The 25,238-nt window shown below is 34.9% G+C and overlaps 1 protein-coding gene across 1 annotated transcript in view; it reads left to right on the forward strand.

Moving 5' to 3' along the window:
- RYR3 (ryanodine receptor 3) overlaps positions 1–25,238 on the forward strand; it is a gene marked incomplete at its 5' end in the record, with an annotated part of 111,027 nt that overhangs the window by 26,165 nt on the left and 59,624 nt on the right. The window contains 17 exons of the mRNA XM_008935761.1: positions 386–566; positions 1,026–1,134; positions 2,312–2,432; positions 6,064–6,233; positions 6,904–7,124; positions 8,352–8,442; positions 9,885–10,025; positions 12,301–12,464; positions 13,321–13,399; positions 14,728–14,817; positions 16,227–16,376; positions 17,961–18,023; positions 18,451–18,526; positions 18,705–18,828; positions 23,072–23,187; positions 23,468–23,535; positions 24,389–24,510. Of these exons, the coding sequence (XP_008934009.1) occupies positions 386–566; positions 1,026–1,134; positions 2,312–2,432; positions 6,064–6,233; positions 6,904–7,124; positions 8,352–8,442; positions 9,885–10,025; positions 12,301–12,464; positions 13,321–13,399; positions 14,728–14,817; positions 16,227–16,376; positions 17,961–18,023; positions 18,451–18,526; positions 18,705–18,828; positions 23,072–23,187; positions 23,468–23,535; positions 24,389–24,510 (2,086 nt within the window). The remainder of the gene's footprint in view (positions 1–385; positions 567–1,025; positions 1,135–2,311; positions 2,433–6,063; positions 6,234–6,903; positions 7,125–8,351; positions 8,443–9,884; positions 10,026–12,300; positions 12,465–13,320; positions 13,400–14,727; positions 14,818–16,226; positions 16,377–17,960; positions 18,024–18,450; positions 18,527–18,704; positions 18,829–23,071; positions 23,188–23,467; positions 23,536–24,388; positions 24,511–25,238) is intronic.

Genomic DNA, 25,238 nt, shown 5'->3' on the forward strand with positions numbered 1-25,238 from the left:
ACAGGAGAGGGAAGAGAGTGAGAGGGTAGTGGTGGGGTTGGCTGGTGTCAAAACTTCCTTCCCACCCTCCCCAGTGGCACACTTCTTGCTTCATGGGACTATTAGCCTTTATAGCAGAGAGAGCAGTCTTTGCCATAAAAAGTAAATTAACCTTCTGAAGTGAACCTTCTAAAGTAAGAATTCTGCAAGAGAAATCAACACTGTCACTTTTAAACCTCAATATATTTTTGATAAAGCTGATGCTGTCAATTTGTTCCATTTTTGTTTTCAAAAATAAGGATGAGGATTTATTTTATGTTTCGTGAACTTTAGAGGAAAATGCAGTTGTCTTCTGACTTAAGGACACTTTCTGGGAGAAAGTATGCATAGTGCCTTTTGGTTCCAGGTGAAAGTGTTGAGGAGAATGCAAGTGTTGTTGTCAAGCTCCTTATTCGGCGGCCAGAGTGCTTTGGACCAGACCTTAGAGGAGAAGGAGGAAATGGTTTGCTGGCAGCTATGCAGGAAGCTATCAGGATCTCAGAGAATCCCAGTCGTGACCTTCCCTCCCAGGCATATAAAAGAGAAGGGTAAGTAAATGTGAACGGTTGTTTGGCAAATGGCGATTTAATAGCTGGTTTAATCATGCTTGCAGTATGTGGATAATAGGTCCTGTTGTGTAAGACATTATACAAACAGAGCAGTAAAGATTCACACCCACAAGCAGTTGTCATATGGAACTCATAAAGCAGAAGCTAGATAAAAGTGGAATAAGAGTTACAGAAGAGAAACAGCTTCAAGGTCAATGCAAAGAAGGCAGCTCTGGTGAAATGAAGCTAAGGTAAAGTGAAGGAGGAAGACAGAAGGCTCATGTGAAGTCAGTTATTGCTGTTCAATTGCATGCTTATTCTAGGGATAAAACTCCTGTAATCCAGACCAGAGGAAATTAGGATAGCTGATTAATAGTCTACAGATCATGGATCTAGCTCCAGAGAGGATCTATAAACTTACATTAGCAAAAATGTTCATTGGTATTGTTTACCTTTTAGTGATGATGATGAGGAGGAGGAGGAGGAGATTGTGCACATGGGCAATGCAATCATGTCATTTTACTCAGCTCTTATAGATTTACTTGGACGCTGTGCACCGGAAATGCATGTAAGTTCATTTTGTCACTTCCTCAGAAAATGTAGATTTTTTTAAACAGAACTATACATGTCTAACTAAACTGTTCTCTATTCAAAGGGTTCTTCCCTTCAGAAGGTGGACTTTATTGCATTTCTCAGTGTATAGGCAGATGTGTTCCCTGCAAGCTGTTCATAAAGAATCATGGTCTTTGGATTCCTTATCCTTTTTTATTTATCTAAAATTTTGATAATATTTATATGACTGTGGAATCAAAACAAAGATGAATTACTAGTTTAGCACATTTATGCTACCAATCAAATTACTGAAACTGGCCCTTCACTCTTCTCTAGAAAGCCAGAAAAATAATTTTTATAAGAAGGGCTACTTTGTGCACTAGTGAAATATAGTATGTACACCAAATCAATACACGGAAAAATATGTAACATAACTGTTTTGTCTCTAAAGCCTGTAAAGCCACATGCTTGGGTTTGTTAGACTGACACTCGCTTGTCAGTATTTAAAATTCTTTAGTATTATAAATCCAACTGAAAATGCAATATGTATCTCAGTACACAAGAAGCAAGATATTTGCCTTGGAGCCTCTCTATTTACTGTTACCAAAGCTATTAACCTTATTAGATTTAAAGCTGTACATAGCTCTCTGTTTCCAGAGATAGTATTTGCATGTTAAGAAAGTTACAGCGAGATGTTTTCAGAGACACAGGTTATGAATACCTAATTTCTGCTAGAAGTTGAAAAAAATTGGCCACCTCATTGTTAATACCCTTTGAAATTTTTACTGCATAGAAACAGTAGAAGAATTTGTAGATAAATCAGACAGGTTTGCATCTGTTCATAGTATAAAGAGGCAAGCTCAAAACCAAGCACTGTGTTCTGTAATTAGTATGACTTTTTTGGAAATTTTCAGTTTCATTACATCTTTCATAATCTTACTCATTTGGGGTTATTTTGTTATTGGGAATTTATAAAGTTGTGCAATTATTGATATATCAAAATTAGGACAGATTCAGAAATGGGATCAACTGAAATAAGCAACTCGAAATGCTGGGATAAATTGCATTTCTGTTCTTTTTTTTTTTCTTTCCAGTGTTTGGAAAAAAAAATCATATTAAAATCAGTATTTTGAGGAAATTTTTCTTATATTCTTTAGTACTAAATTTCTTGATTGATAAACTTTTTCTAACAGCTTATTCAAAGTGGAAAAGGAGAAGCTATTCGAATCAGGTCAATCCTTCGATCTCTAGTGCCAACAGAAGATTTGGTTGGGATTATAAGTATACCACTAAAGCTGTCAACAGTTAACAAAGGTAATTTTAATACTTTTATTAGACAAGCTCATCATTTTATAAAAATCTTTTGGCACATAAGCATTCAGGTGTAAAATAGAGCAGTTTTTTTAGCTGAGTACAAGCAGAGACCTGTTCTTCAGATTTTAATTAAATATGTATCAATTAGAGCTGCTCCAGTGGAACAGATACTTACTCCTGTGGAGCAGAGAGTGCAAGAACATAAATACTTTACAGGATCACACTAATGGGCTGTGCATCCCAGTACTTCACCTCCAGCAGTGTCTGAAGAGTTTCTGTTTCTTTAGGTATAGTGTGTAAGCTTGGACTTAGTCCCTTTGTGCTTCCATAACATTCAATCATTTGTTCAGAAAGATGAGAGTGTGCCTCCCTGCCTGTTATTATCTGTATATGGACCTGGTGTCTGAGAATGTAACAAAACCCTTTGGAATAAAGTCAGTACCCAAAAACTCCTGTTGGAATAAGTTCCAGAACTTCACTATTTGCTACATAAAGAATCATTTTGAGGCAATTCTTTTTAAACTTTTAAATTAATTAATCTTTAATTAATACCCATGAATTGTAGTATTTTGGCATTTGGTGTATTGCAGTTCTTTGTTCACCTTGTCATCTACATTAATAATTTCCTAAATCTCAGTCCTCATTTTTCCAGATTGAAGAAATTCAACTCTTCTTAGTCTCTCATCGTAACGTAACTGCTTCATTGTCTGAGTCATTTTAGTTGCCTTTTTGTGTTCCTTCACTATCTTTATTCTGCAGTCCTGAGATACAGAAAACAGCTGTGGGATGTACACAAGACATGAGCAGGTTCTACTGACAATGTGGGAACACAATAGTTTGGTTTATGCATTAATTTTCTGTTCTGCATAGCAGCAAGATTATGCCCTCTTTCATATTCTAAATACCCCTTTCTGATGGTTTTCAGTATCTTGTTGACTTGCTTGGTCACTGATAAACATTGAGCTGATGGTTTCACAGATTTTCAGTAATGACCGCAGGATCTCTTTGGAATGTCACTTCCAAACTTAGCATCTTGTTTTGCCAATGACCAGGCCCAACAAAAATGATAGTACCAGCAGAAAGAGAATCCAATACACAGACTATATTGCAAACAAAAACATTATGACCTCTGGGGGTACAAACAAGTCAACCAGCTGATATACAATTGACGCCACCTCCAACGATCCCACAAAAGACACAACTCGGCTCACAACAGGTGGCACAAACAGAGACCTGAGGTTGCCCACAGTTGGCACAGGAAACAGCCAAGCCAAACACATAAGAAAAAGGTGTCCACATGGCGACTCTCACCCAATCGGCCCGCGTTTGCAAAGGCCTAAACAGACCAGGGCCCAGCTCCAGGAGAGTCAGGAGGTCTGCCCTGAACCAGGAAGCTCTGTGGAGTGCACTCCACAGACAGACACTCCTGACTCCCTGCAAGTGGTCCCAGCTTTTATCCCCAAGCAGACACCTGACCTTTGTCAACTCAATGCGGGACCCCTGGGGCTCATTTCCCTTATGGCTCTCCCTGCAGGGCCGGCCGCACCCTGAGGGGAAGCTATAAGGCAAACTCACCACCTCTGTATGAAGGGCTGTGGGAATCATCCATATGTCAACCTTAATTCAGGGGCTCAGGGTTCAAACCCCAGCATTTCACATCATGAAGGCATGTCTTATTTTTATGCAGGTGCATTAGCCTAGAGTTGTCTGCACTGAAGTGCATCTGTCTCTACTTTGCCCACTCAGTTTTGTTAATAATTTAACCACACAAAAGAATTTAGTGCTGTATACAGACTTCTGGGTTCCTTTGTTTGCTTCCTTCTCCAGGTCAATGATGACTCTATAGAATCCTGTTTGTCCCTGTTTGATTAAAATGCTGCATATACATGTTGCATTTTAATTGCCTTTCTTGTTTCTTGGAACTCCATAATTTCTTTCCTGGCCTTTTCAGAGGAAGTAAAAGCCAGACACATTTGCTTTGGGATTGTCCTGATCTGAAGAAGGTGCTCCTCCACACCTGTTGTGTTTTCCCGAATTTCTAGGTATATTGTTCCACTCTGACCTCTAACATTCAATCCTAGAAGCCTGACTTCTTTTTTATTAAGGTGCAAGCTATTTCTGTACTTGTTCATCTTGTCACAAAATAATTCCCCCTTTTATAATCAATCTAAATCCCTGTTCTCTGCACCACTCTCTCACCTGTCCTTACAGACTCGAGATCCCTGCCTGCCTCCCACAAGGTCCTCCCATAAGGTATAGATAAGTTATCATGGAATCCTCTTACACATCATGAAGCCACCCAGCTTAGTACTTAGTACAGCAGCCTCCCACTTCCACTTCCTGCTGCTTCATATCCTTGGAGGCTCTGTCTGTCACAGGAGAATCCTATGTGCAATAGGATATACAGACATAGGGTGAAGGAGTGGCTCTTCTCTCTCCAGGTAGATACATTCTGTCCCCAACATTTGCTTAGTACCTCAAGGATGGCCACTGTGGAGTTCAGGCTATGCTGCAGTGCTGCTGTAGGACTCATTCCTCTTACTACTCTGATTCATCCATTCTCACCTCTGGGGAATGAAACTACTCTCTAAAGACCAAGACATTGTGTACTGTGTGTACACATAGAAAAAATGAACCCAGGGGGTGGCATTGACCTGCTGCTCCCTCTGCATCAAACTGTGAAGCTCCCTATCTGTATCTGTATCTTTACCTATCATTGAGTTTGAAATTGAGTTTTTGTCAGTGGAATTAGCAACCTTCTTAACACTACTTGTTAAAGGGAGGTCAGTGAAGACTCGAGTTTTCACACTCTTCACTCCGCAACTCAAAAATCATTCAGAATCAGAGTTAGAGGTGTATTGATGATGGTGTCCTTGCTTGTTACACAACTGTTGATTCTTTCCTAGAAGCAGTAAGTGTGGTTATCCAGGGTGGATTTATTTCCACAAAATAACTTCCAAGGTAATAATAGAAACTGAAATTTTCTATAACACATAAACTCAACATAGGATGAGGTTTTTACAGCATATCTTCATGTTTCCTAATAACTTCTTCAATTTCCATGGACTATAAACTACCAGCCTGTAATTTTCTTATAGGGCAAAATAACTTTTTCCTCTTTCTACTACTTCTGTTGTCCTTTGTTTCAGAAGAATTTTCTATTCCTCTTTACAGTCAGAAATGTTTTATCTGATACACATTTAACCTCTGTCTTACTCTTGTCTCCCCCTTGGATTCCATGTTCTTTCTAGTTTTACATGCGAGAAAAAAAGAAAATTCTTAACTTTCATTGACTTCACAGTTCACTGTATATTAATAATAATCTGCAGTAATATTTATTTTTCATTTTAACATATAAACATTCTCTGTAATGAAATAAATAGAATACCATTCATACTTAAGCTTTCACTTAAGAGTGAAAGATTAATCAATTACAAAATAGTATGGTTTTTGAAATAATGAAAATGTAGTGTACTTTTCCACTGAAAAAGAAGAAAACTGAACAAGAATATAGTTTTCATTGAATATGTGATTTTGCACATTAAATGTAATTATAGTCTCTTTCATTATTTTGGTTTTTCTTGTTTTATCAGTTATCTACTACTAAAAATTGGATTATATTTTTGTATAGATGGCACAGTAAATGAGCCAGACATGTCTGCAAATTTCTGTCCTGATCATAAAGCACCCATGGTACTTTTTTTGGACCGTGTCTATGGTATTAATGACCAAAGCTTCCTCCTTCACCTACTGGAAGTTGGATTTTTACCAGATTTAAGAGCCTGTGCCTCTTTGGATACAGTAAGTATTTTGCTATGGGATTTAGGTGCTGTGGTTGGATATAGTGGCTCTGCAAGTGTAAGAAAGGGCATTTCAAGTTAAAACCTTTTCAAAAATTATAAAGATAGCAAAGGTAGTATAGGCTTACTATAAACACAAATAGTGATAACTCATTTACTATTAATTTATAGCATTTATATCTGTAAGCATTCAGTAACAACCTATGAAGTAAAAATGTAATTTAAAATCTTTTAATACAGGCATACATTAGTTAGCAAGTACATTGGATATGCTGTAATAAGCCCAATGATTACTTTCATTTCATATGTGCTTCCAAGAATTACACTGAAAATTCATATATGTGTAGGTATGAAAAAATGGAGGTTAAAAGTGCTACTTAATATTTTGTGGCTTTTGCTAACCTGTTTAAAGAAAGAATCTGCATATTCTTTTTTGCTTCTCTTGCTTCAGAGTGCAGTGGGGCAGGAGATGGGACATAAGTGGATGACTTGGATTTTCTCAAGTTGAAGAAAAAACAAAACAATTTTGTCTTCATGTGTACTAGGAATGTCATGTTAGCACCCAGCTGCTAAGGGGACTTAAGGAGTATTTGATTATTATGTTTTATGGACTTAATACTTAGTAATCCTTATCCCATATTACACTAACAATTATTTACTACTTCATACAGGTTTCTCTGAGTACCACAGAGGCAGCTCTCGCACTAAATAGATATATTTGCTCAGCTGTATTTCCATTGCTCAAAAGATGTGCTCCCCTCTTTTCTGGAACAGAGCATCATGCCTCCCTAGTTGACTCCATGCTTCACACAATATACAGGTTATCCAAGGGACGTTCCCTTACAAAAGCACAGAGAGACACGATTGAAGAATGCCTGCTTGCTATCTGCCAGTATGTATGACACCTATGTACAAACTGATTTCTTTTGTGCAGTGTATGTGTTTTAGTAATCTCTTTCTTTGTGTATAATAAAGAACCAAGATTATTGTATTCTTGCATGAAGTAAATGATCAGACTGTATTACAGGATTTACTTTTTTTCCTAAGAGAAAACAGACTTGATTTTTCTGTTATGGGTCCTGCATTATACAAGCTATCATGTTGGTACAAGCTTTATGTTGTACAGGATAAATTCCGATTCTTTGTAAACAAAACCAAAACCAAAACAAACAAAAAAAACCAAAACACCAAAATAACCTAATAATTACAAAAAAATATTCTGGCAAGCCTAACAGTGAATTTGTGTTGGGGATTTAAGGGATCAACATGTTTGTATTAGTTTCCATATCCTAAAACCGAATTAAGCACTGAAGTTATATCAGGAATTGAAAACCTAGATCTGCCAACTGAATCATAATTCTTTTATTTGTCATAAACTGTTGTGTTACTTGTCCGTGCAGTGGACTGTGAAATTAGTAATGCAATGTGCATTTTTCAGTTTGTGCATGGCACTGGACCCTTGCCAAAAGGAGGCTGTAGGAGAAATGGAAAAGATTCAGAAAAGCCTAACAAGAGGGACAAACATAAAACAAATTTGCTCCTTTGGAACGGTTTAGTAGACCAGGAATCTTCATCCTGAAAAAGTGATGACTAAGAGAGAGATATGAAAGGAGCATTTTTACATTGATTTTGTGTCTACAGGTCACTGAAATTAAACAGCTAGAAAAGAAACGCTGGGTAATGAATTCAGTCTTCCAGTTGAGATTTATTTCTTATAAGGATAATCATAATAAACTAATTTCAGTTAGGAGTGTTTTGTTTTTTAGTGTCACCATCCCGTGTAACCATTCTGTTGGGATAATATTCTGTTTCTTTCACTCAGATTGTCCCCTCTGTGTATTCTGAAAAAAGTTCAGCACTTTTCCCTCTGCTGTCACATAGCACAACCACACATGTTATCTGTTCACTTAAGAAAGTCTAGAAGTAACACATCGTCCAGTGCGACACCCTTCTATTTGTAGACGAAGCATACTGAAATTCCTTAAGCACCTACCATTGTGTTTTCAAAATAATTTTAATTAGAGATTTGAAATTCAATATACAAATTGTTTTCAATTTTTATTTCATATGCACTGGACTATATGAATTTTACTAAGAATTTCTATTTTTTCAATTACAGCCACTTACGTCCCTCTATGCTACAACAGCTGCTGAGAAGGCTCGTTTTCGATGTGCCTCTACTCAATGAATACTGTAAAATGCCTCTCAAGGTAAATGTTTTACTTTCTGACAAGCATTCACTGCAAAACTTACTTCACAATAATCTGTCATTGTCATGTTTTTAAAACCAGAATGGAGCAGTGGGAAGCAATGTGAAATTATTTCTGAATTGAAAATAATGTTTTTGTTTTATAAAGTCTTTTGAACTGAGTATAATGATCAAAGGTTTGGTGAAATCTTGCCTAATGCAAAAAGTATATAGTAAGTTGATTAAGTGATTTTGTTCAATGAACTGTTGACTTTTTCGCAGCTTCAGCAAAAGAGTATTTGAAAGTATCAAATGAAATGTTAACATTGTCTTGATATTTCTTCTTCTGCTATATGAACCATAACTCTTGGTAGGATGCATAGTCCAGGAATAAATTTTTAATGATGTCTACAGAGAATAGGATTCAAGGGACAGAATTCACTTTTTTTTTTTTTTTGAGCAATCTTTTGGCTGAAGTCTTATCCATCATCTTGTTATATAAGTAGAGTATTACAGTTGTGAGATGACAGATAACTTTTATTTATATTTTTTCTGTCAGATTTGCCTGCTGTTCCTACTGGTATAAAAGGGTCTGATCTTAGGTCTGCAGGTCTTTTTATGGTAGAATTGAAATTCTGTGAGGCTGTAAAGCAGAGCTACCAGATTCACAGATATGTTCTGGAGCATCAATAATTTTTGAGGAAAATCGTGATGAAGAGGAAGGTTTTTATTTGTTTATTATTTTTATTTTCCCTTCCTAAACAAAATTGCCAGAAAAATTGAAATGTCAAAATTCTACTCTAATGCCAGAAGAAAGTTTAGAATTTCCCACAGGATTAGAATTTTTAGTTCTAAAGAAGAAATCAAATTTGAAATTATATGGAAAGTGCACCAGTAGTCGTATACGTTGACTCTTTAACTGCTGTGTTGCAGCCTTATGTCCAAGAATTATTTCCAAAGTTTTTTTCCAGAGATGAGCAAGCACAGCTAAAACAATGTACTGTCAGGTGCCTTTTGCAATGTTTTGAATACTACTGAGGCCATCAACAAATGACAGAAATAAGATAAATTTGAATTTGTAAAACTTCTTACCACAACCTATCATGTCTTGTTTTATACCCATTTTGTAATGTACTCAGTACTAATCTGTACTCAGACAGTGACAATCCTGAAATCTTGTAATTTTGCTACTCTCTGTCATCACTTCACATCCCATAGCAGCAGTTGGGTATAATACAGGCTTCATACTTCCACAGCATGGGCTTTACTGTTCCCCCTCCCCTCCCACCCCCCCCAAAAAAAAAGACCATATTTATGAGTCATTAGAAATGAAGGGACAGAAATAAATAATAAAACTCATGTAACTGCTTAAACAGATACCGGCACTTCAGACTTCACTAAGCAGTGTGTAATTTTGTTAAATACCAATGTTTTACATACATTTTTATTTTCTTGAAAATCTAGCTTCTGACAAACCACTACGAGCAGTGCTGGAAATATTATTGTCTGCCTTCAGGAATGGGAAGCTATGGAATTGCAGCAGAAGAAGAATTACATTTAACTGAAAAACTTTTCTGGGGAATATTTGATTCCCTGTCTCATAAGGTAATGACTGTAATTCACATTACAGTAAGGAATGTCTATAAATGCAGTACAATGATAATTTGCTGTGCTGAGTGCAGGAAGTTCCTATTTTAACAATTATTTTACTTAATATGGGAGATACTGCAATTAATGTTTTTGATTTAGTAACTTTCTAGTGAAAAATTGAATACTGAATCTTGAAATATTCTCTCCAAACTAATGAAATGTCAAAACTTTGTCTTGATATACCCAAATAGCCTTACACTAATAATGAGGCAGATAGCTTGCTACACTAACAAGTCAATATTGTCTCCTCTCCTGTCTTAGCTCTACTAAAATTTTAAAAATACTTCTTACTGACATAAAACTAATTTAAAGAAATGTATGCATATGCTTGTCAAATTTTTGAGGTATGCATAGTAAATTTACATTGTCTGTTTTCAAACATACACTTGTATTTTGTTAATATTCTAGTTATTGTCCAGCTTAAGAAATACAATGCAACATTCTTAGAAACGTTTTTCCATTTTTCTGTTCCATAGCATGATCTTGGGATTTTTTCACTTTTTCTCTAAGAAAAAGTTACACTTCTGATAGGAGGAATGTCTTACTCAGTAAATCCTTTTTTTGTACATGATTGGTCTCAAAAATAAAATTTTCGCTATGGGACGGTAACAAGTTTTTCACTGAATCTCACTGAAATTATGTTCCAGTTCTAATCAACAGATTTAGATGACTGATTCTCTAGGCATTCTGATTTATAATATGGAAATGAACATGATCTTTGGATTATTCTAAAATTGTTCTTTAAGCCTTATTTGTATTTGATTTTAGTGACATTTACATCTCCCTGACTCATGCCACAAGTACAAAGAGTGTCAGGAGGGCCTGACACGACTGAATGTTTCTAATTAGTGCATCTTAGCTTTTTGCAGATGAGTGAAGATGATACATTTCTGAAAATATTCATGCCCCTCTCTAATTATCCTTTCATTTTCCTAGAAATGCTTGTTAGTCCAGTGAAAGGAGAACTGTGTAAATCTGCTGAGCTACAGTATTCTCTATTGCTCTCTTTTGTACTGAGATATTTACAGCTTGGGTATTTTCATGGCTTCTGGCTGTTTAATGGACGTAATTTGCCCTGTGATCTCAATTCTTATGTTTGTCTCACACACTGAAGAGTGTTGTAACAAAACTACAACATTCTAAAACATACAACAAAACTAGAGGAAGTTAAAGCCTCAAAATGTAGACACTTGCTTGCTGTGATATAAGGATATAGTTTTATCAGCAAGTATTTTCAATGCACCTTAACATTGTTCTTCAGCATTTTATTGGCACTAAGTTGTCATTCAGATTTATAGCAGCATATAGTCTCTCCCTTTCCAATAATGTAGTAAGAGAAATATTTTTACAGTATGAAATTTTTTTCTTGAAAATGCTTGATTGGGGCCTGTATCATAACATGAAAAAGATGCCAGTGCTATCTGAATTAAAAAAAAAAAAAATTAATTCATTATAATAGCATCAAACACTTGCACTGTAGTGTTCATCATTGTGCCTGTTTTAAAAGTGGGGACTCATAAAGAAGTAATTTTTTCTTATTTTTTTACTAAGCATATTAAGAATGTTGTTTAAGTGTTGGAGGGAGAACTTTTGCCTACAGTGGTCTCCTGCTACTTCCTCTAGCATGTTTTTTTATAGTCGTGTGTAACATTGACCTTGAATGTGTTTCATAGCAAGTTACTAAGGATAGGTTCTTTGAATGTAATTACACCTTATATTTTTTACATATCATCTATTTCTATGTTCTCTCCAGAGTTAAAATGACTATTTAGAAGAGTAAATGTGCTAGTTTACCTCTCAGCAGGATAATTTTGAAAAATAATGAATTGACTTTGCTACAGGAAAGCAATTTCCTTTAACCAGCATGATTTAGACTGAAGTCAGTTAGGGAAAGGAAGAGGATCGTACTTCTAGAACTAGTCAAGCAGCCCTTGACCCTTCCTGTGTTAGGTAGTAACAGCCCAAAGAAAGCTTAAGAGTCATACTTGCATCATATATACTGATGGAAGTGTCACCATACTCAGGTTAATTTGAGTAGTCTTATAAATATATCAGGCTGATATCAAGAAATATAAATGTGAGAATAATTTTGCTCTATGTCTAATTTCTCAAATGTGCTTTACTCTTTGTTTGCATTTTCTAATATCTGTGGATGTGGCTGCTTGGTTTTCACTAACATTCTGCATGTTTTTCTATTGCATTTTCCAACCAGTTCCTATCTCTCCTGCAGAAGTATGATCCAGAGCTCTTTCGAATGGCTTTGCCTTGCCTAAGTGCTATAGCCGGTGCCTTGCCTCCTGATTATTTAGATACACGTATCAGGTCAACTTTGGAAAAGCAGACTTCAGTGGATCCAGAAGGAAATTTTGACCCCAAACCTGTTAACACTGCAAAGTAAGTCCTATAAATTACAGTAATTTCCTTTCCATAAATATTTCTATGCTATTCCGTATTAACATTTTTTTCCTCTGTAGGGAGAGCTGACTGGTGAATGACTTTTTAGTGATACTAGTATGTTTCAGAAGCAGTGTAGGGATTTTTGCTTCTTCCAGCCAAATAATTGATTTCAACATACCCCGTTTACGAGATATAAAACATGCTCTTCTCAGCACTGTACAGATGTTAAATATTTCCACATGATATCTGCAGAATGCATAGTAAATTGTATACTCATTGTATACCCTGTTACTTAATAGTTTAAAGGTTTGGAATTTATACACCTGTAATACACTTTATACTGTCATTACTTAGAGTGTACTTAGGACAAATGGTACGAGATCATCAAAATCTGGTAATTGATTCAATTGACCTACCGCCTGATTTTCAGAAAATCTTCACTATTTTGAGAATTGATCTGTAGAAACCTGATAGAGCAAAATAAGCAGATTATGTATGATGATTTAATTTGTGCTACCATTATGCACTGTGAAACATCCATATTAATACTGTCCAGTATTAAGCATTACCAATAAAAATCTGTAGGTTATGGCGAAGCAGGTTTTCCTTGTGATTTCAGTTGCTAACAAATGTAACTGTTGTTAATGTATTGCAAGACTTCTTGTAAATGCCATTGTAGCTCTGCTTTGTTTTGTGACATTTCTTCTAAAGAAAATGGAATTGTAAAGCCAAATGTCTTGCCTTCATCTGGAGGTGAAGCATTTTGATCAGTGTTATTTTATCCTGATATTTTTTTAATAAATCAGACTGCAGTGACTTATGATTGAGTGACCGTACTCCCCTTTGTTCACAGCTTTATACTTCCTGAAAAGTTGGAATATATTGTCAGCAAGTATGCTGAACATTCCCATGATAAGTGGTCCTTTGATAAGGTAGGAATTATTTTAAGATTGGCAACTGTCAGAAAAAGACTAGTAAATAATACTTGGGGTGAATATTGGAGGAAAAACTGAACAGTTTAACTGATAGGCCCTTGTTTGGAATGCATTAATGTCTGCATATTTCTTTAGGGATATATGGAAGACACCTTTTGCTGAAAATGCATTAAAATTTGTCAGTTATACAAAGTGACCAGAATTTATTAGGACAAAATTTGAGGGGAAGGACAAAATTTGAGTGGAATGAAAAGGGGGCACTTGGTATGGAATTATATTTTTTTTCTCCCTAAGTGAGAACATGTAAATTTTGGTCTTTGTTTTGCCTGGTAATGACGTTTTGTATCTGGGAGTCAGAGATTCAATTTTACTGCAGCAGTTCTGTGATATAAGAGTACCTGAGAAGTCTAATGTCCTTTTTTTTTTTATTTCAGAAAATGTAGTTACAGCTTTTCTTTATTTTTAGCTTTAGAAGGCTGTTATGTATTGATTTTCTATAATTTTTCCAACTGCTCTGTCACTGTTGTTTCTGTTTCACGACTTGAAAACAGCAGTAAAACAAGACAATATATACTGAGTCATTTTTTGTATCTTTCTAATGTTATAACAAAACATTTAATATGCCTTTTTAGTGTTAAAATTTTGTAAATAGATTTTAATAAATATAAATTTTAGAGTTGAATTTGAGCAAAATGAAGTTTGATGGAGTTGCAGTTTTAGACAACTGTTCAACCTAGGTATGCATTTTAAACCTCTTTCATTCAAGGAAAAAAATAGAGGGGGTTAATTAATTTATTATCATAATAAATTCAGAGGAATTTTATAGAACAATTATATAAAAATAAAGATTCTTTTTTTATGTGGCACTCTTTATGCAAATTAATAGGGATGAATGTGTAAATAAACACATTAACCTCAAACCATACATTTCAGTTAAGACTGTAAAGGATTTATTAAAGTTACATTCTTTAGTGCTTGATCTGTTAATGTTACATTTTCCTCATTTTTAGCCCCAGAGAAAAGCTGGTAGGATCCTACCTTAGCCAGTAGGATCTTAACAGAAGAGTCGATTTGAAAGGGGCTAATGTATACTAGGCTCAGAAATGGTTGCAAAGACCTACTACTTACAGATAGCATCCAGCCTGTTGGGGCTATGTTTTGTTCTGCTGTATCCACAGATGGGTGCATGCCCTTTTAGTAGAAGTTTCTGTGGCACTGAGTAGCTTTTGGAGTAGAATAGTGGTTCAGTACGACAAACTAAATTTGCCAATTTGCTGTTACTCGTCTACGTTGTTCTCATTTCAGTATATTTATGTTTTTTTCAGACTAATAGTGGATGGAAATATGGTGTTTCACTGGATGAAAATATGAAGACTCACCCGTTAATAAGACCTTTCAAAACTTTAACTGAAAAGGTAATAGGGAAAATTTTAGCTGCTTTAATACAAATTAGATTGATTTGTGTACTTCTTAAAATCCATTTCAAACATAGCTATAAAAGGGAGACAAATGAGTTCTTACAGTTAAGAACAGCAATATCTATATGCTAAAGTGGTTGTTCAGTTAATCTTACAGAGATTCTTGTGTAATTTTCTTCCATCAGCCAGTCTTCATTGGCCTAGGCCAATTTGTATTCAAAGTATCAAAAGCAAAAGGGTTTTCAGGCCTTCCTGGATAAGAAATGACTGGCAGCAACTCCTTGGTTTTTGATGTCAAATATGTTAAACTTCACTTACAATTTTGCCTTGGTAATGGTCGAGGAAAAAAAAAAAGATGGTAGAAAAATTTAAAGAAGGTATAGGATATGCCTCAGCTGAAAATAGGGAAAACACATAAACTATTTTGAATGCATTTTTTATTTTAGTTTCTTGACTAGACATTAATGTGTTCTAGTTGTCAGAACAGTGAACTGAATTTTAATTCTGTTACATATTTTTGCAATGATTCACTGGGTGACTCAAGTCAGTTACATTTGTCCATCTTTACCATGTTTTTCCTGTTCAGAACATGAAGATGACAAAAATCAAAGTTTGTAAATTGCTTTGAAATCTTTGGAGAGGAGCTGAAGAATTGTTGGTTGAGTTGTTACTGAAGCAGTTCTAAGATAATTTTCTTAATTGTTTCAGATTAAAACTTTTGAACCTAAAAATCAAGTCTTTCCATAAAAACTGTCATGTTAAGCAACTGTCATAAAAATTCTTATTTGTTGTAACAACTGAAATAGTTTTATTAGGTTGATTTGAGAGTGTTAATACAACATATCCAGTATTTTCTTCGCTACAGCTTTACAGACCTTTGATGACACATGTCCTTTTCAAAGGAGTGTTGGCATACAGGCTGTTCCCTCTGTTTTTATCAGTGGGTGTATTTATATGAAGACGTGTAGACATCAGTAATGTTCTTTATCCATGAAAGGGTATAAAAAAAGGAAGACTAAAAAAATGTCTTGTGTGCTGATCCATTCAAATGTACATACCTATCTAATTTCATAGCATTTCAAGTGCCATCAAATTTTATTATATTGGGCTGCAGGAAGCAGTAAGTTACCAGATACAAACTATATTATTGCTCCAGTGCTCACCTGCGTGTTCTTAGTTTGCAATACATAACCCAGCAGTAAGTGCCACTAACAAGAAAATAAAAAATTTGTAAGTATTTTAAAGCTTCTTTCTCATGTAAAAAGTATATCATGCCATCAGATAAAAATATACAAATTTTGTTTACTTCTGTATAGTGTGACAATTTATAAAGAAGAACAGAACATTTTTATTGACTTATTGCTACTTGCTAAACACAGAGAAATTTTACACTATTTTCTTCAAAGGAAAAGGAAATTTATCGTTGGCCTGCCAGAGAGTCACTGAAAACCATGCTGGCCATGGGATGGAGCCTAGAAAGGAACAAGGAAGGAGGAGAAGCAACAATACATCAGCGTGAAAATGAAAAGCTCCGCAGCATATCTCAGTCTAGCCAGGTAAAGTGGATATGGTTACATTTAGAAAGTAAATGGCTTGTTTGTTAATTTACTTAAAGAAATCATGCAAAGTTACGTTAATTTCACATTCTTTTTAATGAAAAGGAACTTCTAATGTTAAGAGTTCTGAGGCTGCAAGTTGTATCACTATAACATCTCTGCAGTAACACTAAGGAGAGGACTCCAAAAAGACAGCTTTTAAGATGACAAGGTTGTCAGAGACCATATCAATTTTCTCAGACCTGAAGAGGATTTTCATACAGTCATTCAAAGTGTACATAGCTGAGTATTTAAAGCCTTTTATTTTCTACAAAAATAAAGCTGGTAATTTTCGGTTTTGGTCAAACAGAAGAGCCTGAAATGGACTTTTGCCAAGATCATAACAATGACTGACAAATAAGATTGCACATTTAATACTTTTTGTTAAATCCACAGGCAAAATCTGCACACAATGTTGTAGTACCTAACATTTTCCCATGATATAGACTTTTTTTTAGTTTATTTTTTCTAATAGCATGTTGAGACTGCTGCTCAACATGTCTGTGTGTTGGATAGGGAATACTGTTTAAAACTATGACACCTGTTGTGGAATCTTTATTGTACCCCTTGAGGTGTATTAAACACATATTTGTGCTTAAATATAGTGAGATCTAATGAGCAATGCATTGGCCAGAGTCCTACTCCCTTAAATGGTTCTGCAGGGAGTGTGCAAAGATATGTCACGAGCTGATTCCTTATACGTGCTTGCACCAGCATGGATCCTGTAAGCATCAGCCTTGGGCACCTTATGTCTGTGTTGGGTTCATTCCCCAGTACCACTTTTGGTATGCAAAAAGAGTCCCTGAGGACTCTGTTAAAAATTTGAGCATTTCTTACCTCTTCAGCAAATTTCACTCCGTTACAGAGAGACCTCCTGTCTCTGGCATCTCTGCTTCCAGCCAGTTGAACCTGTTCTGAAGTTGGGCCTTCTTGCCCAAGATGATATATGATAAAGATGTTAACAGGTAGAGGATTTTAGCACATGCTTAACTTCAGTACATGATTGAAATCACTGATTCATATGTGACCATTCACATTTAACATGTGCCACGTAGGTTTGTTGCACTGGAGCTTTCACACTTGAAACATTTGAAGGCTGCATAAATATATCACACTCCTCCTTTTCCTTAGTCTGTAAATTCCATGAGACAATAACCTAGTTTAACTTTTTGTTGTGATATCTTGATGGGAGTTCATTCAGGCAGTTGCCACACTGCTCTGTCATATTTTGAGGACACATCTTGTGTGCATCATGACTGGTCTCCTCTCTTAGGCTGAAAAGTATAGCTGTATTAGCAGCTTGCAATCTGTTGCAAATAGAGGGATCTAAATATCTGCAGCAACTTCCTTATTTCCACATCAGCAGATATATTCTGTTAATCATCCTGTGTGACTTCAGCACATTGCCACACAAAAGGTGGACGCAGTTTCTACAAGAAAGTTTAAAAATGTGAATAGTGTTACTCTAATTAGATCAACAACAGAGATGTTGTAGCTGAATATTTGATTCTTTTATCTGAAAATAACGATCTTTTTTCCCCACAGGGAAATGGATATAGCCCAATGCCACTTGATCTCTCTAATGTGGTGCTCTCTAGGGAGCTTCAGGTTTGTGTTTGTAGTTTACATATGTAGTGCTGAAAGGAAATAGAGTTGTGGGTTTTATTATTAATGACTTAAATTTTGTCAGGTTTTATGGGTGTATGTGACTGTAGTTACGATATGCTGTTGTAGAAAGGTGCATGCCATACTATTTACATGCTTAAGGAAGACATTTTAACTGTTTATCCCATTGGTGCTTCCTGAGTTCCTAGCAAATTTACCATGAAGCTAGGGAAGGGACTGTAAACAGTATGTGATACATGCGCATCCTATGCCTGTGCTGACTTCAGAGAACAGATGAATGTGGAAATTACACTTAACTTTCTTTACAAGAGTGTAGACTTCACTCAAGACTGTAAAATTTTGCAGAATTATGGAATTTTTAATTGTCACATTCTAATTTCGCATCTTGTTTTTTCTAATGGTAATGTAGGGAATGGTTGAGGTAATGGCAGAAAACTACCATAATATATGGGCCAAAAAGAAGAAAATGGAGTTGGAAAGCAAAGGTAAGCCAGAATACTGTCAGTCACCCAAAAAAGACAAGGAAAATAAGGGAGGGGAAACAAGGAAACAAAAACAAGACAAGACAATGTGAGACAATAAAAGTTGAACAGTTACTTTTTGTACTTGAAGCAAAGTAAATCTTAGAGTAGAAAAACTTACAGTTCTTTCAACTTTCTAAAGGTGGAGGTAGTCATCCTTTATTGGTACCTTATGACACATTGACAGCCAAGGAGAAATTACGGGACCGAGAAAAGGCACAAGAGCTGTTTAAATTCCTTCAAGTCAATGGTATAATCATATCTCGGTAAGCTGCACCTTTTTTTGAGATGCTTGCTGACATTCAGTGCACATACCATGATGATTGTCCTTATCCCACTGCAGTCTGTTAGTTATTACCATAATTGTCATTTGGCATATCACCTATAAATCCGAGTCCTTGTTATTTTTATGTTCAGAAAGATCCTTCTGAAACAGAATAGACAAGTAACAGTTTTAATAACTATGTGATCGTTGTAAATAAAAAATGCAACAGTAGCATAATTAGCAAACAGATGATTCAAAATTTCTGAATTAGCACCCAGCAGTGTCAATAAGGGTCATGGGAAAATAAGTCTGAGGTCTGATACTGAAACACATCTATGGAAGAGTACTTACTAATCCATTTTTTTAAGAAAAAAGCTGGTTTGAGTTCTGTGAAGCAGTAAGACAAAATGGTTATTTTGTGGCCATTTCATCCTTAACTCTGTTCCAGCAGAAGTGCAGACTATATTAGTTGTATATTAGCAACTCTGAGTTGCTGTGTCTGGAAGTAAGCTGCCCTCTGGAGACTTACACTGCCAATGAAATTAAAATAGTTTATTATGCTGTATTTTTGGCCTCATATGATGGAATTGTGAGTTCCTCTACTATAACTCTTATCTTTTAACCTGAGCATATTGGAAACTGCAATTTTGCTGGCATTAAGCATTTTTTTAAACTAATCTGTATTCGTCAAATTTTTTTTTCTGGACAGGCATAGAGTCAGAACTTTCTTTTTCTGCTTTTCAAGTCTCTGCCACTAGTGAAAGTATACACCCAGAATTTGATATAAATTATTAGGATCTGAAAAAGATAGCTTTTTTAGCTTCAACAATTAATAACATTTCTTAAGATAATAGAAGACAGCTATAAATCTTCATTTCTGCGTTACTACAGAGAAGAATTCCCTCCTGCCACATATTTAGGCTTTCAGCCTGAAACCAAAATGGAGGTATGCCACTAAACATTTTTATATCCTCCATAATTGTTTTAGAGCCACTGAAGAAGGAAAGCAGGTTTATATCCTTGCAAATAAATGGTCTGCTGAAAAAACAATGAAATTGCTCAAATATAGTTTTTAATAACTCTTTGCAGCTGCATCTGTTCAGGTTATGAAGACAGTGTTTTCAGTATTAACTAATTGGGCAAGTCAGCTTGAAAAAGCCTGTTCAAACTTTTAATGGGTTATGGGCAAAGAGCTTGCAATAATTGTCTGTGTCACAGCAAAACAAGATTGTCCTCATCTCTGTTTTCTTCAGATGAATGTGCGTATTTTAAGTATATATAAAATTTCTTGAAGTACTGATTGCAATTATCACATTTCCAGAATGTCATTCTTAAAAATGTTGGACTGATCATTAAAACATGAAAATTGTTTATAATTAGAAAAGTATGGGCAGCACAGTGTGTCTACTTTACATATACCATCTGTCTCTGTTTTTGGTTTTGCTCCTCTTTCTTTGTTGAGAACACTTTTGAAGCACTTTTGGGTGTTATATGACACACAAACAAATCTCTCAGGCCTTACTCAAGTATACGTTAGAAACAACGTGGTATTTTCTTAAGCACTTACAAGTTTTTTTTGATTTTGCCTTTGTTATTTAACAGAACTACCAATGTCTGTCAATATTCAGGAAGGTATATGGAATCTCTTAGCAACCATGACTTATTATAAGCACAAAAAAAGAATATTTACAGTGATCTCACTGAAAATATAGATAAATATACTATTTGCATTATACTCTGTGAAATTGAGGCAGAAGGAGGTGTCTGTAAACCATACTTAACTGTTAATATGTACCAAATCATTTGATTACACATGTGATATATCTATTAATAGGAGATCAGAAAAATACATAAACTTGGACTCTTTAGAGTCCTAAAAATAGATAAATTTTTTTTTTCAATAGAACTCTAAGATGGAAAGTTAGAGTCCTTTGATGGTTTTGTGCAAAATGGGATGGGAATTTATTCCTTCATTCCATGATTCTATTACCCAAACTATAACCATTCCTCTCCTCTTACCCATGTTCTGACACGATCAAGAACATAAACTTCTGTATTACATGTTTTTGTTGTTAAAGTTTCTGCTACATCAGCCTTCTCCCACAGAATTACTTTTTTCCTTGGATTCACCTCATAGCTATTTTTCAACCCTTAGTCTAATCTTCCATTTATTTTCCCTGATTTACTTCTATGCCAGTGCTAAGGAATCTCAGGACAAATGATCATTTCCTCCATACCACAACAGTGAGTCCAGCAATTTTCTTGCTTTCTTGTTCCTTTCTTGCTTTTGCCTCAGTGCCACCAACTATGAGTTCCTTACTTCTTGCCTACTTCTGACATGCAGTTCAGCCCCTCTGTAGTCTCTGCATCTCCTTATTTGAGGAGTCTGTATAGAAGCAAATCAAATACCCATTATGGGTGACCAGAGGTTTCCCTTAATGTTTGGTTAGGCCACCATCTATCAAGTGAAAATCTCATAAAATTCAGCTTAGCCCTCTTAATGTTGGAATAAAGAGACTATGAAGAAGCTGCAAACTAAACAAATATACAAGAAAAACTCAAGGAAACAAAGGAGAAATACTTGTTTTTACAAGTCATTAATTCATTAATTCATTAAGTATTTGAACACAGAATAACTTTAAAAATGATAGAGTTATAGGACTTCCTAAAGGAAAAAAAATCACTGTTCATGTCCTAGATGAAAACACCAAATGCATCCTTAACAATTTTGTGGAATGAACCATTAGCAATAAATTGGAGAGTTTGGCTGCCTTTCAGAAGAACTCTGATGGGGTAAAGAAATGAGCTAACAGAACTCTTGTGAGGCTGAGTAAAGGTAAATGCAAAGCCCTCTACCTAGGGTGGAATAACCTAAGATAACCTAGGAATATGGAAATTGAGCCTGACAGCACCTATGCAGAAAATCACTTTGAATTCTACCAGTGGAACATGAATCAGGACTATGTCCTTGTGATGATGGAGGGTGACTGTATATTAGGCTGTATCAGTGAGTGTGGTCTGTAAGCTGATGGAGGTGACTTTTTTTTCCCTTGCCATTTTGCAATCAAGAGACTGTATCAGGAGTACGTTGTCCAGTTTTTCTTTCACCAGTGCTAAGGAAGACATTGGCAAAAGGGTTAATCAAGTGGGGGACCACTTAGATGTTTCATGTGGCTGCATTGGCATGCATGTCACGCCAGGAGAGGCCCTCAGGAGAGGCTAGATTTTTTTCAGTATTAAAACAGGAGACTACAACATGATTCTACCACTGTATTCAACTGCTTAACGCAAGGCTATAGAGACAATGAGGTCAAACACCATCTTCTCAAAAATAACAAGTTGCTACAAGGGAAATGCCTGTTAGATATGTGAAAATATTTTACTGTGACAGTGGTCAACCATTATAGTAGGCTATCCAGAGTTGTTATGAGATATCTGTCCTTGAAAATGCTCAGTACTTGGACAAGGTTCTGAGCAACCTGATCTGACATTGGATTTGGCTATGCTTTAGATGAGACTTGGAATAGATGACTTTCAGAGGTTCCTTCCAACCTATTTTTTTTTTGTGATCCTAAAGAATTTTAGAATTTCAGTGAGGTAGGTTTCATTTGTAGGCAAACATAATCTAAATTTAGATACAGCAAACCAAACATGCTTTTATTCCTCTTTAAATTCTTGCATGCATCAGTCATAATTTAGGTCATGAATTTATCTCAGAGAATAAATAATACATGCTTCTTTAGAAAGTATCACATACTGTTGAAGTTTTCCAAATACTTTGAATAGTGTAATAGTTTGTTACCTGCATTTATGTTTTCATTTAGTAGCTTGTCATTTTGACTTGTCTTTCAAAGAATTCAAGGACAAGAATGAAATTTAATAGTGAATAATGAAATTAAATGTAGTACTTAGACTGATTTTCTAAATCTCTAACTGCTGACTTCCTAAGTATTTGACACTTTAATCTGCCAGCAGTAGAAACTGAGTGACCAAAGCATTGCGTTGTTAGATTGAAATATACCATGCCTTCGTTTGTGCAGTAAGATAGCTCTCTGAAGTTAAGAAATTTAACACTTTTTGCTATGTAGCTGATAAATAAGAGGTGTTATGGAAGATAATATTCTCCCTCCTATGGGAATTTACCATAATTAAAACCTAATAAGGAATGGAATGTTTCTTAATCTTGTCATCATTCGTACTATTACAGTCATCAAAGCTATTTATCTTCACATTTTGTAAAACAGGGGTCTGAATGACATGGAGCTGGACGCTTCATCCATGGAAAAGAGATTTGCCTTTAAGTTTCTGAAGAAAATTTTAAAATATGTTGATTCAGCTCAAGAGTTTATTGCGCATTTAGGTAAGCCAGAGGTTTTATTTTGGGGGAAAAAAAAAAATTGTTGATATGTAAATATTTGGATATGTTTAAATTTGTAGTTACCATTATTTTTATTGCATTTAAGAAACTTAAACTCTGTCTTTTAATTTGCAGATTAAATTATTTGGCATCTGTAACTAGCTAAAATGTTTTTGCCGATTCATTTCTATTTCAACAAAACTAAGTTTGCAAGGCTTTATCAAAGAACTGTTGTTACTTAGACAACTTCTTATTTGTTTCTGCCTTGATTGTATGCTTGCAGAAGCCATTGTAACCAGTGGAAAAACTGAAAAGTCTCCCCACGAGCAAGAAATAAAATTCTTTGCCAAAGTGAGTGATTTAGTATTTCAAGTAATGTACATGTACATTTCATTATACAGAACATAGAAATTTGTAATGTTAGACTGCTTTTCAAGTAATAGAAATATATATCTTTTGCATTTTTTTCCATGGTAAGTAATCAATTAAATAATGTTAACAAACATTTCAAAGTACCTTTGAAAATATTTCAATATATTTGCTGGATTCAAATATTTCAAAATATTTCAATATATTTGCTTCTACATGAGAAGGAACATAGAAATTAAGAGGCAACTTATTTCTTTCATGAAATTAAAAACTCTCACTATACTTAAATTAGTTCTGATTTTTTTTGCCTTGATATATCACTGAAGTGAACAGTATATTTAATTAACAGGTAGAAGCATTCTTATCATGTCAATGTCATACATATTTGTAAACCTAATAAGAATAATATCCACCAACCAATATTGACAGGAATTATTTACAATAATCAGATTTGAAGTAAGGAACATTTCAGATATAATTTAGGATCTTAAAAAAAAGGACCTTTCCCTTTGTATCTTTACTGGATGGTTATTTAGATAGTGGAAAGGAAGGCTCCTCTTGTTCAGTGATATTTATCACTGTTGAATGTGAGAAGAGGAAGCCTGCAATATTAGATCCAAAATAGACAGATAAGTGTGTTTATTGTTTACACAACTTTTTATTAAAACTGTAAAACTTAAGGTTTTAATTTAAATAACTTTGTGTCTGAAGTGAGAAAATACAACTATTACAGAACTTCTAAAAATCTTTGAATGAACTTTGATCAATCAGAGCATTGCTGCTACATTTACCATTGTGCTCTGTGAAAAATGCATTTTGTATCTGTATTTTTTAGGTTCTTTTACCATTAGTTGATCAGTACTTTACAAATCACTGCCTCTACTTCCTGTCTTCTCCAACAAAAGCACTTAGTAGCAGTGGGTATGCATCAAATAAGGAAAAAGAAATGGTAGCAAGGTAAGTAGAAAACTAAGATATACACAGGAGGGTTCTATATAGATAATTAAAGGTCTCTTCTTAGAGTAAAGAGAAAGTTCAAAAGTTCAGTTTCCTCAGATAGAAAGTGAATAATTTATTCTGTATCAGAATTACAATGAGTGTATAGAATTCCTCATTTAATTATTTTTAAATTTATTATTAAATTATTAAGTATATGTATTAATTATAATATTTTAATATTACAGTTGTGGATGATAACATCAAGAATATTAATAACATATTTTGTGATCAATGGAGCTAATAAAACTTAGTTTCTGATAGGTTTGTGTTTCCTTGTTGATGGCAGTTTCTGGCTGAATCTTATCCTACTGTTGGGTCCTTTAAATGGTCTCACATTTAAATTTTCAAATACCAAAAAAATGTGAAAATACCATGATGCAGATTTTTAGGGGTAATTGTGGATTCTTTCTTCTCTACAAAATTACTTCTGCACCTGCCCAGAAATTGCTGGAATTTAATAATTTTTAGATGTCTGTAGTGTTTTAGATGTGGTTGGAATCAGCCGTTTGACTCAAAATTATTCTAGAAAACTCAGTTAAAAAGAGACAGTTGCCTTTTAATAAAAGGCATAATAAAATTAATAGCTAATAATCAAGTTAACTAATTTGTTTTTAACTGTGATTGTCATCTAATATTTTTGTTACCAGTTATTTTCTCCCCCTTAAAAGTGTGCTGCCAGTCAACTT

Source organism: Merops nubicus, unplaced genomic scaffold (genome assembly GCF_000691845.1).
Source record: "Merops nubicus isolate BGI_N331 unplaced genomic scaffold, ASM69184v1 scaffold13832, whole genome shotgun sequence".
NCBI classification, from domain to species: Eukaryota; Metazoa; Chordata; class Aves; order Coraciiformes; family Meropidae; genus Merops; species Merops nubicus.